At 35.7% G+C, this 13,359-nt stretch overlaps 1 protein-coding gene across 8 annotated transcripts in view; it reads right to left on the bottom strand.

The window, feature by feature from the left end:
• The window catches only part of EPS8 (EGFR pathway substrate 8, signaling adaptor), a 241,501-nt gene that overhangs the window by 51,459 nt on the left and 176,683 nt on the right, over positions 1-13,359 (bottom strand). For 6 of the 8 annotated variants that reach the window (XM_060306092.2, XM_060306094.2, XM_060306093.1 and 3 more), the window contains 6 exons: positions 8,515-8,565; positions 7,077-7,144; positions 5,918-6,079; positions 3,479-3,628; positions 723-805; positions 12-148 (listed from right to left, as the gene is read on the bottom strand). In XM_060306092.2, the coding sequence (XP_060162075.1) occupies positions 12-148; positions 723-805; positions 3,479-3,628; positions 5,918-6,079; positions 7,077-7,144; positions 8,515-8,565 (651 nt within the window). The remainder of the gene's footprint in view (positions 1-11; positions 149-722; positions 806-3,478; positions 3,629-5,917; positions 6,080-7,076; positions 7,145-8,514; positions 8,566-13,359) is intronic. The other 2 variants (XM_060306098.2, XM_060306100.1) reach the window with 1 other exon arrangement.

Here is a 13,359-nt window from a genome sequence, read left to right as displayed (position 1 = left end):
GAAATACTCACAGTCCCCTTGGTCAGCTGCCAATGCGGACCAGGCTGCCACCCGACTTCTAACATCCACCTGGGTCACAGTCCCAGGTGGCACAGGGGCGGGAGCTCTGGGTGGAGGCGGTATACCAGGGTCTGCTTTGGAAATCATCCTAAAAACAGATGAAAACAAACTGAATTTCTACCATCTCTATTTCTACAATACATCAATTCTCTCAATTTGATGGTATTAGTCCTTCAACCTCAAGAAGAACTATGTCAAGGGGTAGAAAAACAAGGATTTCCTAACCATGCCATGTTATGTATATTTATAAATGTATATGAAATATAAAAATATAGAACATTTTCAAATCAGCTGAAAACCAGGTTTGACATTTTTTCTGGGTCTCCTATGATTTGCAAAGGCTGTTAACCAACTAGAGACCTAACATCTGTTTATAGTCCCTTTGGCTACCTTGCCTTAAAATGCCACACATTGGTTCATGGGTCTCTGTGACAACACAAGTAGAAGGAGCCGTATCACAGAAAGACCAGAATCACGGAGAGAAAAGGCACACACACGTACACCGACAAACTTGCGAGAGCAAATGAGTTGAGATTACAGGTTGTAATCTGAAAAATATAATACTATACCTTCACTGAAAATATATATTTTTTCATTTTTAGAGAAAAAAAAGACTTAAAAACACACCAATTCTAGCCCTTAATTTCTTTTCATGTTTTTACCTCAGGACATCAGGCCGCCTCTTCTGTTTCCCTCCTTTACTGTCGCTGATTGCACTTTCAATATCTTCACTAATTAGGTTTGCCTGCAATGAAAGACAAGTTACCTGGGGGCTTATGGATTTTTTTTTTGTCTTGATATGTAGGTTAAAACAGAAAAAGGGATTATGTTCCCTGTCCAAAACAAAAATGTCTTGATGCAAAGAAGCCATTTTATTTTTTTTAAATCTGCTTACGAAACATAACACTTCCAGTTTTTTTAAGTGAACTTTGTAATGACAGGATTGGAAAACTGAAGGAATTTTTAAAGATTATTTAATCCAGATTCCTTTAGTTTTTTTTTTTTTTTTTAAAGCTATACTTGCATAAAGGCAAAGAGAAAAAGGATTTGCATATGCTGAAAGTATAAACACATGCTGAAAATGTAATGGGTCAATAGCTATGCCTGGGAAGAAGTGAAGGAATCAGAAGTACCAGCATGTGGAGCAGCATCCCTCCTCTCCCCCGTCCTCCCCATCCACTGGGCCCCCATTAACTGGTGGAAACCACTCAGTTGCAGCAGCGCTACTCCCAGTTTAAGACGAACCCACATTGTCACGGGGTGGAACCCAACACTAGGTTGTAACCTTTGTGATAACCCCTTTATTTTGTCATTGCACGTTCATAAAAATTAACTTTCTCTAAATGGTTTGACCTTTCCGATCCTTTTCCAACAATAACCCTTGAACGTTTAATTTGGTTTTCTTGGGAACCAATAAGAGATTAGCAGCTAAGAAATTTATTTTGTTTGGTTCTGAAGTTTATTTAGCCAGTGATTATTACTGTATATTAGGTTCTTGCTGGGATGTATTTATCTTCTATTTTGTGCCTGCTTGTTCTCTGTAATTACGGATGTTTTTCTCAAATACATATATGCACACATACATACATACATATTATACTCTTTTACCGTAAGTCCAGGTAATCATAAAATTTTAGAACTGAAAGGATACTTAAAGATCATATAATCTGCTCTTCTTGTTTTATAATTAATAAAACTGAGGAATACTTATATGATGACTCGGCCTAGGTCACACAGCTATTAAACGAGAGTGCTAATGCATCCCAGTCGGGCTTCACTTCCATACGAACATCCTCGTTTTAGGAAGACATTACAAACGTCATTTCAAAGGCTTTCTATTATGTGGGAAAATAAAACTGAAGATGCCTAGGAATCCTGAACTTCCTATGGGCAGGGTGTGGGGTTGGCCATCATATTTCTAAGAAAAAATTTACTACAGAGGTGAGCAGGAGTTTTGTGTAAAGTCCCCTGATAAAGAAACTTTAAAACACAGAACTGATGTTGCAAGACGGCCCATATAAAAGAAACCACATATTTCATTGGATTTATATTTTTAATGGGGCAAGAAAAAAAATCCATCTCATATGTGCACCAATGGGTAAATGCATATAGCTGTGTGGTGGTCCTTGACTTTTAATGAGGACAAAACAGCATTCAGTAAATCTGTTTTGGACCCATCAATATCATCATGCCCTATCAAATAAAGCAAACCTTTTATCCTCAAATCTGAAATCCAGAAACTTCACTCAGCCCAATAACTCTTAGTTTCCAGGGAGGGATTTTAGAGCGCTGAAGCAAACACCAGATTGAAAATGTTTTAGCATAGTTCTCTGTTTTTAAAATGTTTGAATTAAATTTCACTATATTTTCAGAGCAAAATATTCATCTTAATCCTTACTGATTTAATAAATCTAACCTTGCAAAATTCTTAATACGCTTTATGACTTTCAAAAGGCACTATATGAAAGTTTGATGAACATTACGTATACAAATTATCTATTGCCACAATTCTTTTCAAGTACGATTTTTAGAAAATCATTTATGACATAAATTGAAATTAAAAGAAAATTATAAAATACACAATTCATAGTCAATCTTAATTTACCTAACATATTTTAAGGTCAAAGAATTACAGAAAAGATCAAGTGACACTTCATGCTAATCTCCCGGCATTTCTTTATAAGATAAAAACTGCCTGTATATGTTATAATATGCAGTCACAGTGATAAAACACTGCTTTGGCGAAGCACCAATCAACTCAACCAAAAATGATTTCCCTTTTAGAGAAATCAACTCATGAAATAAAGATTCAAGTTTGAAGATAAATTCTAATGTCCAATAAAGCATCACAAGTTATAATCATTTGAAAAGTACAGTGTACTTTGAAATACAAATCTTCAGCGTATGGCATATTATTACTGGTAGCTATGCTCAACTATTTTCACATTATCAATAGGGGATTACATATCTTGAGGAGTTATTCCAGTCACATAATTAAACAGTGAACCTTAGATCGATATCATGGAAAATGTCCAAGTGTTTCATTGCAATAATCCATGCTATGTGATTAGTGCAGAATAAAATAGGATGACATGATTATTTATTGTCCATGAAGAATGATTTTTGAAGAATCAATCTTTAATTATAAGTCCAAGTCCCTCAGTGAAGAATTTAATGTATTATCCACACCTTTGTTTTAATAAACAGAATGCATCTGATTTCTTTCTTTTAATACTATTCTATCTCCTCTTTATTTACTTAGCCTGGAAACCCTAGGGAAGATACCGAGGTATTTGTTTTCCTTACAAAATCCTAAGAAACTAAAAATCTAGTACCTACTAGCCATGTGATTGAAGTAGATAATCAAAAGCTGCTGGAACATGTGCTTAAAGGGAAAGAAAATTCACCCTTCTTTTACCTTAATCTCATCACACTGGAAAAGATGAAGATCGGGCTTGTTCTGAGTTGACTCTTTGCACACGAGGGCAAGAACTGAATCATAGTTACAGGAGTGCATCACAGCCTGGCAGTGTTGGATTGTGTTCAAAGGAAAATTCTCCAGTTCATTCTACAAAGTAAAAATATAACTTGCCTTATTTTTCATTACCTATATAAAATCCATCCCACAAAGAGCTCTAGGCATCCTACCAATAATTTTTAAAGTATGCAAATCACACTGACAATGGATGCTAGTAAACACGGTAAATTTGGAGGATGATTAGGTACAAGTAGGCAGCAAAGATAACAAGCCTGGTGGGTGGGAGAAAGAGCAACAAAAATGGAAATATTTAACAAAGGAATGTAGTTGTGTTCTTAATAAACAGAAGAAATACTGAAATTAGCATTACTGATTTCCTAAGATTACGGGCTAGAGATGATGCCTTTAAGAGCAAAATAGGTAAACTGAGGCCTCTTTCCACAGTTATTCACCATATTACCTGGTATTCTTTTCCCTGTGGCTATGTAGTTTTGGGTTTTTTTGTTTGTTTATTTTACTTGAACACTGTACAGTCATACTCTTAGTTTCTACCTTCAGTGATCACAAATGTTAGACTGAGATGAGAATAACACATCATTTGTACACTTTTTATTTCACTGAATCTCTCAGATGAAAAAATTCACTATGTAAGTTTTTCCAGCCAAAAATGTCAAACAGCATGGTCAGAACAATCTTACTAAAAAATACATTCTTCAAAATGATTAAGATATTTGGTCTTGTGAAAGTGAATATTATTTAATGAGATATATTTAAGGTGCTTATCCTAACACTAATGGCCTTACACAAGTAGCGAGTGGTGTCATGATGGAATTGACAGGAGAAATTGTGGGGGTTTTTAAGTAAACAAAATACAATATCCCTGATAACTAGAACATAAAAAATAACAATAACTTTTATTACAGACAGCACATAGACATCACACCATAAATTTATTCTAAGTCCTGACTCCCTGGGACCCAGAAAAGGTGAAACAAAAAATGCAGGTTCCATTAAATTAGAATGAAATTTATGAGCCATACTAGAGAGATAATAACTTTTCTTTCTTTGCAAAAGCAAATTAAATAATATCTCTCCTCTACAATTACTTGAAACTATGAGGATTAGAGAAGCTCTTAGTTGCTATTCTCTCACAGAATTCAATGAATGAGATGAAAGAAAGGGCAAATTTTACCCCGACTCCTATCAGACAACAAAGAGTTGTTGTCTTTATCTTAGCAACTCAAATGCCTATTAGATGATGGAGCTCAGAGAAGGCCTTTTTTAAGAGCTCCAGCATCTTACCTGAGTAGCTGTGTAAAAGAAAGGTGCCCAGTGTTGACCTGGTGGAAGTTAATGTACATACACACAAACCTTTTTATCCTAGTTCACTCACTGGGGTTCAAACCATATCACTGGGATATGGTTTGACATAGCATGTAATTAATATGTGTCATAAAGAATAGTGCCCTACAGGGCTTCCCTGGTGGCGCAGTGGTTGAGAGTCCGCCTGCTGATGCAGGGGACACAGGTTCGTGCCCCAGTCCGGAAAGATCCCACATGCCGTGGAGCGGCTGGGCCCGTGAGGCATGGCCACTGAGCCTGCGCGTCCGGAGCCTGTGCTCCGCAACAGGAGAGGCCACAACAGTGAGAGGCCCGTGTACTGCCAAAAACAAAAAAAAAAGAAAGAATAGTGCCCTACAGGGGCCGTATTTTATTTTACTTTTTTGGTATCAGTGCAATTGTTTCTCTTTTTTAAATTTATTTATTTTTATTTATTTATTTTTGGCTGCATTGGGTCCTCAATGCTGCGCATGGGCTTTCTCTAGTTGCAGCGAGTGGGGGCTACTCTTCGTTGCGGTGTGCGGGCTTATTGCAGTGACCTTTATTGTTGCGGAGCATGGGCTCAAGACGCACGGGCTTCAGTAGTTGTGGCACGCAGGCTCAGTAGTTGCAGCACGTGGGCTCTAGATCACAGGCTCAGTAGTTGTGGCGCACAGGGCTTAGTTGCTCTGCAGCCTGCGGGATCTTCCCGGGCCAGGGATCGAACCCGCGTCCCCTGCATTGGCAGGTGGATTCTTAACCACTGCGCCACCAGGGAAGTCCCCAGGGGCCTTATTTTAGCACGATGCATTTTTTCCTCAATTCTTCCATCTCATCATACATGGTTAAAAAAACATTGTATCCCTCTATCTCTAGTTTAAAAACATGATTTCACATGCATAAAGTACATAAAGTATGACACTTTTTCTTCAAAATGACTGACAAGAATATTTTACGTTGCTAAATTTTTACCCATTTTCAAACAACCTGATCTAATTGTAAACATAAATATTTGTGGACTTTCTTGAAAATAAAATAGTATAAATATTTCCAACTTGCCTTTGATTCTAAATCAATCAGGCTCACAGCTCTCTCGTCCACTTGAAGAATCATATCTTGAGTCCAAACTTTGCCCTTGGCATCAAGCAATTTCAGCTTCCTTATTCCATCATCAACAGTTATCATAGCATCTTTCCGATCCAGAACAAAGGTAGTCAAGTGCTTATGATTGGCAAAAAGAAAAAACATAATACACACAGTCTCTTATTAAACATTTTCCCAAAATATAGCAAGTTAAACTAACTGAAGTCAGCTAGTAGAGAGGGGAGAGACAAATACAAAGTACTCTAGAACTTCATGGTTACCTTATTGGGATAAGGTCAAACAGGTTTTTGTTGAATAGAGGAAATGATGCCTTGAATCATAAAATATCTAAATCTGTTTAATACTGAGCCTTGTGGAACTACATAAACGTGACAAAAACAAACTCTAAACAGATTAAATAACATTCTCTTTATTTAATCCATTTTATTCCATTTTGGTTATTTAAATGCTGAACAATAGAAGGCAATCTACAAGGCAGCTTGAAAACTACAGACATTGGTAATTGACAGCAGCAACAGCAATTCTAGTCTGTAACAACTGTCCAACTTTTCACTCTACTGAAACAAAACTGTTTAAATGTAATTAAGCATGCTTGAGGAGGTAGAAACTTGAAAATAAGAGCAATTTAAAAATTACTTCCTACTTAAATATTTTCCATTATAATAAGCAAATGTCCACCCAAGTAGATTCCAATTAAGAGCAAATATCTTAAAAGACAGCAATAGAGGAAAAACTAAAAAAAAGAAACCATTGCTTAAACAGAACTAGTAATGACTTTAGACAAAACTAAAAGTAAAACTAAACCATCCACTGAAACTGTCAAGGCTTATTTCAAGAAGATTCCATAATACAAAATAGAAGCCTTGGTCCTGTTTTTAACCAAAATAAGGCTGACAATGATAAATGACTAGTTATCATTTTAATTTATTCTCTATGAAACAGATTAACAAGATACTTCTATATTTAACATCTGCTTTATAAAAATCTGAAAGAAAACATGTCAACACAATTTACAACATCATATAAATGAAATAAAACATAACTCTGATTTTACTAACAATTTTTATGTCCCTCAAGCTTCATTCTAAAGTTAGCAAACATCAAAGCATCTTACTTCAACATGGTATTGGGATATATCTGACACGCTGCTGACACTATCCCGTGCATAATTCTTCCTTTGCTCTGGAAAAGAAGTTGAAAAAGCCATTATTTACCCATGAGTGGGCTGATGTTCATATATCAGTGTCTCATGGCCATCTCTAAAACTAGTCTATCTCATATATAAGTACAGTAGTACAGTAGTATAAGTCACCACTGTGTGGTGTATCTGAAAATACTCATCGTTCACATTAAATGAAAAAGTCATGAGAAAGCTTACATTATATGCAAGAACAATTTGACCCAACGTAAGTGTTCTGAATCCCAAAGGTTAACAAGATTATTAATGTTGTAAGAAAAAGTTATTTTGTGTAAAGATTTTATTAATCAGGGACCTCTTCTTTGGCAAAAAGATAAAAACTGGCTTGTAAATTTCATCTTTTAATGCACTGAGAACAAAATGGAACTGCAAATACTGTCACAGATGCTGTATTATATGAGTTAGACTACATTATTAAAATAATAAACACTGCAAGGAACATGTTTCACCACATCCACACCATGGAGAGTGTTAAAGGAGAGTCAATCATACTCACTGCCATTAAACTTTAACAATTTTCACACATCTACAGAACACACAAATGTGATACTCAGAATTGTAGATATAAGCTGTTAGAAAAAATAAGAAAGTTAGGTAGAAAGTTTCTGCACCAACTATTGAAAAAGCAAAAAGCAACCTTTGTTTTTCTTTTGTAAAATGCTGCAAAAGCAAAATAAAATATGTGAAGGCAATATTTTGTATTTGCTGCTTTCTAGTCAAGCAACTTGATTATTTGTAAATTTGCAGTTGCCCTATTTTTCCTAAAGCAGCATGCTATGGTGAAAAAGAGCTCTAAGTGGGAACCAGAAGAGTTTTGATTCTTACTTGGGCTCTGTCATTAAGTAGGAGATTGAACTTGGCAAAACTCTGGATCTCGGCACCCTTATTGTAAAATACAAGGGTTAAAGAAATAAGATCAAACTTCAAGACTCCTACAGTAGTAAAATTCTGTCTCTCTGTCTCTATCTCTTTCTCTCTCTGTCTCACACACACACCTTAGCTTTCCTAATAACCATTTTGTTTTTCCCAAATATAAACCTGTTTCTTTCAGGTAGTATAGAAACTTTTAGATTTTCCTAAAACAACAGAAGTTGAAAAGTTCTGCTGAACATAAAAGCAGAGCAAGTACAAAAATATAAAGCACATATACAGACTAAGAATGTTAACACATAGAATTTTTTTAAACTTTGATACAAGTAATGACTTTTCATTTACATTTATCTTAATGCTTACATGAAAATATAAATATGCCTTATATCACTATGATATTATTCCAATATATTCTATTTTTGCTTTTGCAGCATTAAAGTTACTTAATAAAAACAGACACACTACAAAATTCAGTATCTGCTACCTTTCTTTTTCTGTTTGGATGATGATCTGAAGAAGTATGATCCATCTGGTCCTACCAAAACAATGTGACCAAAAAGAAACATCTGGTTTCACCTAAAATTTTCTATTCTGTTATGACAAAACATAAACCTTAATTTACATATTTTAAAAAGTGAACAACCATAATTTTTCTGATTATTAGCTGAGGATTAATCAATGTGAGATATTAACAAATGGATAATTTTTCTTGGGAAAACCATTATAACTTTTAAAATAAAATGGATAACTCAGGGACATATCTGAGAAAAGCACTTTTAGAAATAATCAATATTTCAGAATCACTGATTCATCGTATTCTAACACAATTCTCCACGGCCAACTCAGAACATGAGGGTAGTTCTGTTTCCTCTGGTCTGATCTGAGGACACTAAAAGAAATGGCAGTGCTTGCCATGGTCTCCAGTTTTGATATGGCGACACCAGGATGTTCAAATGCTTTTCTGAGTCTTTCAGATAAGTGATTGGCAAACACAGTTGAAGGTCAAAAATATTATGTTTTGTAATTAAATATTCTTATTATGAAATAGTAAGACTTTGTTCCCCCAAATTTCCTAACACGTAGTTTCTCAATCCCACAGAGACGTACTTTACAAAAATAGAAAAACACTATTTGATAGTATTCATAAACAGCATGATGTTAACTGATTACTCTGCTTGCCTAAAAGATATGGTACCATTTCTAACTTTCCAAATCAAGGATCCATTTTAGGAATTCCTAAGCTCTTTCTCTCCCATGTTACACAATAAATAAGATGTATGTGTTACAAGAAATTACCTTTAAAAATCCTAAAAATGTATAAATGCCATAAGATGGATTTATAAATAAACTAGTGGTTTCAGTGATTTAAGTCAATGAATAAATAAAAGTGACTATTAACATTTTAATAGGAAATTTTGAAAGAAGGCTCCTAAAAGGCAATTATAGTACATTTATTTTTTATGAAAATCACATGTATTCTCAAGTACAGCTGTAAATAGGAATTATGCTCCTAAGCCTGAAAAATCTCACCCAAAGCCTTAAAACAGTGTGAAAAGCCTAAATAAAGTCTCCATGATACTCAAGATAAAGTCTCTCCTGACGTTCACGACTTTCTCTAACAATGGTTCTCAACCTTGGCTGCACGTTAGAATGAACTTTAAAAAAAATCCTGCGCTCCCTACGCCCCCCAGGATTCTAACGTAATCGGCCCAGGATGCAATCTGGGCCCTGGGATTTGGAAAAGCTCTCCAGGCAATTCTAACATGCAGCCAAGGTTGGAAGCTACTGTCGCAAAATCTGTGTAAGTGGCAACTCATCTACCACATCTTATCTCCTTAAGTTGAAATTTTTTTCTTTCCAAATTAAGAGCGTAAATCACGGTCAAATAGTCTCTCTCTCTGAATCAATTAGAGCCAGGAACAGATTTTACTTGGTTACAGTACCACTGATTGTGTTTCACTGTTTTTCCTAATAGCTTTTATCCCATGGACCACAATATACAAACCCAGAAAGATGGAAGAATTCAGTCACCAAAGACGAAAATCCTGTAACGCATCATTTTAGCATTCTTGAGTTGATACGCTGCTGCGAAAACTGATATTCTACTTCCGGATCAGGAACTTAAACTTAGGTTTCAATGAACTTTGGATGATTATGATATATCACAATAGGTTCATCAGTTGTACCAGATGTACCACTCTGGGGGGCTGGTGACAGCGGAGGAGGCTAGGCTGTGTAGGCATATGGGAAATCTCTGTACCTTCTCCTCAGTTTTGCTGTGAACCTAAAACTGATCCCAACAAAGTCTTAATTTTAAAAAATTAGGTTTCATCTAACGCTTCAATGAGTACAATGACAACTATAACAATATGCAGGTCTCAGCATTTAAACTGAATTCTCGTTTGCCTAGATTGCTGTTTATGCATAAGAGCAAGATTTGAAACAGCTAACATTCAGAAAATTGTTATTTTCTCTTTCTCTGAAAACAAAGTGCTGCTTCGAAAATAAGGACTTGATTATTAAAAAGAAAAAAATGTAACACAAAAGCAGCTGCTGAGTAGTCCTCTCCCTAAATAAAACAATGGGCTACAGTTCATATGACTTTACACTTATAAAACTTTCAACCACAGTAAAGGAGAATTCCTTTCTCACTAGTTTAGTGTATAATTTCCATAGAAGAGAGGTGGCATAGTGGGAATCAGTAAGAAGCACTGAGTAAAAATTATAAGCTCTCATTATCTAGGCAACTATAATCACGGATTGACAAATCAGTATCTGAACAAGATAACTTTTTAAAATCAAGGTCATTTTTACAAAACTACATTATTTAAGAATTAATTGTATTGGCCAGTCCAACAAGTCGTTAAAATAGCTTATCCCCGAGGAGAAAAGAAGCTTTAAAACTTTCAGCTGAGGTGGAAAAATTGCCAAAGTGTCTTTCTGAGTCACGTGCGCTGACATACTCTATGAAGCAGAATTTTGACTCTACCATCGCCCAACCTCCTGACAGTATATAATCAAGGGCCTTTTACTTCTTAAGAATTTCAAAAAGGTTTTTCTTAGAATATTTATTTTTTCCAAGTAAATCACACTTTGTAAATAATGAGTATGGCGATAAGAGAAGTGGGTTTTAACCCTTCAGTGCGACCTGAATGTATAAGAGTTGGCCTGAGCTTCAGTTAGGACAAGTAAACAGAGAGCCTAGTTCCAAACCAAGATCAGGAGACACAGAGAAACAGAAAGAAAAACAAAGATAAGTACAAAAAGAACAATACGTGGGGTAGATATCTATTAAGAAAAGTGGTATATTCAGGAATACTGCTCTGAGAAAGTTAAGTCAAGCACTATGTAAAAATACAGGAACGTTTACAGTCAAGTCAATTATACAGAATGAACTGTGTAGTTTATAGATTACTTATGCTCACTTCTTACCAGTACCTCCCTGAGAAGAACAAAGAAAATCAGGAAAAAACCAAATATATTTTCCTACTTGCTAATATCACAAAAACGTTCAAACTTAAGGTAAAATGAAACTCGAGAGAGTGCCTGTCTGTCATGTTTATCTTTCACTACCTGGTCTCCCAACAATACTATAAATGTTGGTCATGACAATAAAGTATTACTAAATGATAATTCTGTGAAACTTACATTTTTCTGGAGACAGGATGACTTTAGACAGCTGATTATTTAAGGTAAATGGTCATATTCCAAATCCAGCAATATCTAATTTAAAGGAAAGTTATTTTTCTAGGAAGTTCAGCTGTTCAGCACACAGCAGAGAATCCACACTTAAATAAAATAAGCCCTCTGAGTGGCAGACAGAGACGTCACAATGTTTAATATTCAAATTTGCACATTTTAATGCATAAGGGGGAGGTCTCTCAATTCCCCACTCAGAACCCATGTACACTACTCACAAGATTTCCTATTAGTTTCTCAGCCCACACATATCAGAAGCAATGCTAGAAGCAGGCATGTTACCAACAGGGAAAAGTTCACATGGGGTTATTAAAGCTGCTTGGGACCCAGACACATGGGAAAAACAGCCTCAAATACTCCAAAGGGAAAAGATTCTGAATGATCTGGTGTAAAGGTAAGGAATGCAGCCTCTGAGCACATGGCAGTACACAAGCTCGTGTGCACACCACTGACCCTCTGAGTCATGGACAAGAGGTTACAGGAGCCACGCCCCAACAGAAGGGAATGTTTTAATACTTTTTACAAGCATGTTCCTTAAAAGCAATTTTAAAGCTTAAAGACATTGACAAGCAGGTTAGCCAGAAAAAAATGTATAACATTTTCAATTCCCTGATTAACAGCAGACAAATGAAATGTTACTGTCATGAGATAAGAAAAGAAAGAAACCGTAGAAGAGAAAAATTAATACGTATTTCCTATTTATGTCGTCAGGGACTTTAGTGACGCAGAGCCTCTGACATGCTGGCTTTGACATTTCTTGTACAATAATAAAGAAAGGACAGTATAAGGTTATTAAAACTGCAGCACATTTTAACCATTTTCCTCGAATAAACTAACACATATCTTAAAGAAGCTAACGTATTGTCATAATCGTGTAGTTTGCATTTAAAGGATTTATAAAAAAAAATTTCTAGTGATATCTGGAACGTAAGCTTAAAAACATATGATGAAAATTACCCCTTGGTCCTGTCAAAGTATCACTGTGATTAGATGTATAACATCATTTGGAGGTGACAGTAAAATATTCAATTTGAGAGCCTTGATGAATCTGAGGGCCCAGGACAAAAAGTGACTCTCCTATGCCCTTCCTCACTGCCATGCGAGGCTCATTACTTCTATTTTTTCCTATAAACTTACCACAATATTATTATCGTTTCTATTTTGTAGTTGAGGAAACTGGGACCAATAGGCTAAACCATTTGCTCAAAATGGCAGCCCTTTGGTAGAAAGTGCCATGATTCAGCCACAGATCGTTTGGCCTCCCAAACCCACGCCTCTCTGAGAGTCATCCTGAAGCAATCTGCATGGCGCATTATGGGGTCAGACTGAAAAGTGTGCTCATAAAAAAGACCAAGTTGCATGAAACTCCTGATACAGTGACTAGCCTGTGGTCGGTGTATAAAAAAACAGTGGTCATTACCGTGAAACTCATGTTTCAGTGCACTAAGTAATACCTTCATATCCCAGAGAAGTCCATGTACCAGCCATGAAAACAAATGAATTCTTGAAGGATTTATTCAACTGGTTTAATCATTGTGAAAGGAGAAATCTTCAAGAAAATGCACACACTGTGACACAGTAAATGACATTACAAATCTCTCCTCTACCAAGTTTCTAGTTACAAAAAACT

The sequence above is a fragment of the Globicephala melas genome, chromosome 10 (assembly GCF_963455315.2).
Source record: "Globicephala melas chromosome 10, mGloMel1.2, whole genome shotgun sequence".
Taxonomy (NCBI): domain Eukaryota; kingdom Metazoa; phylum Chordata; class Mammalia; order Artiodactyla; family Delphinidae; genus Globicephala; species Globicephala melas.
This window is presented reverse-complemented; position numbering and strand designations above follow the sequence as displayed.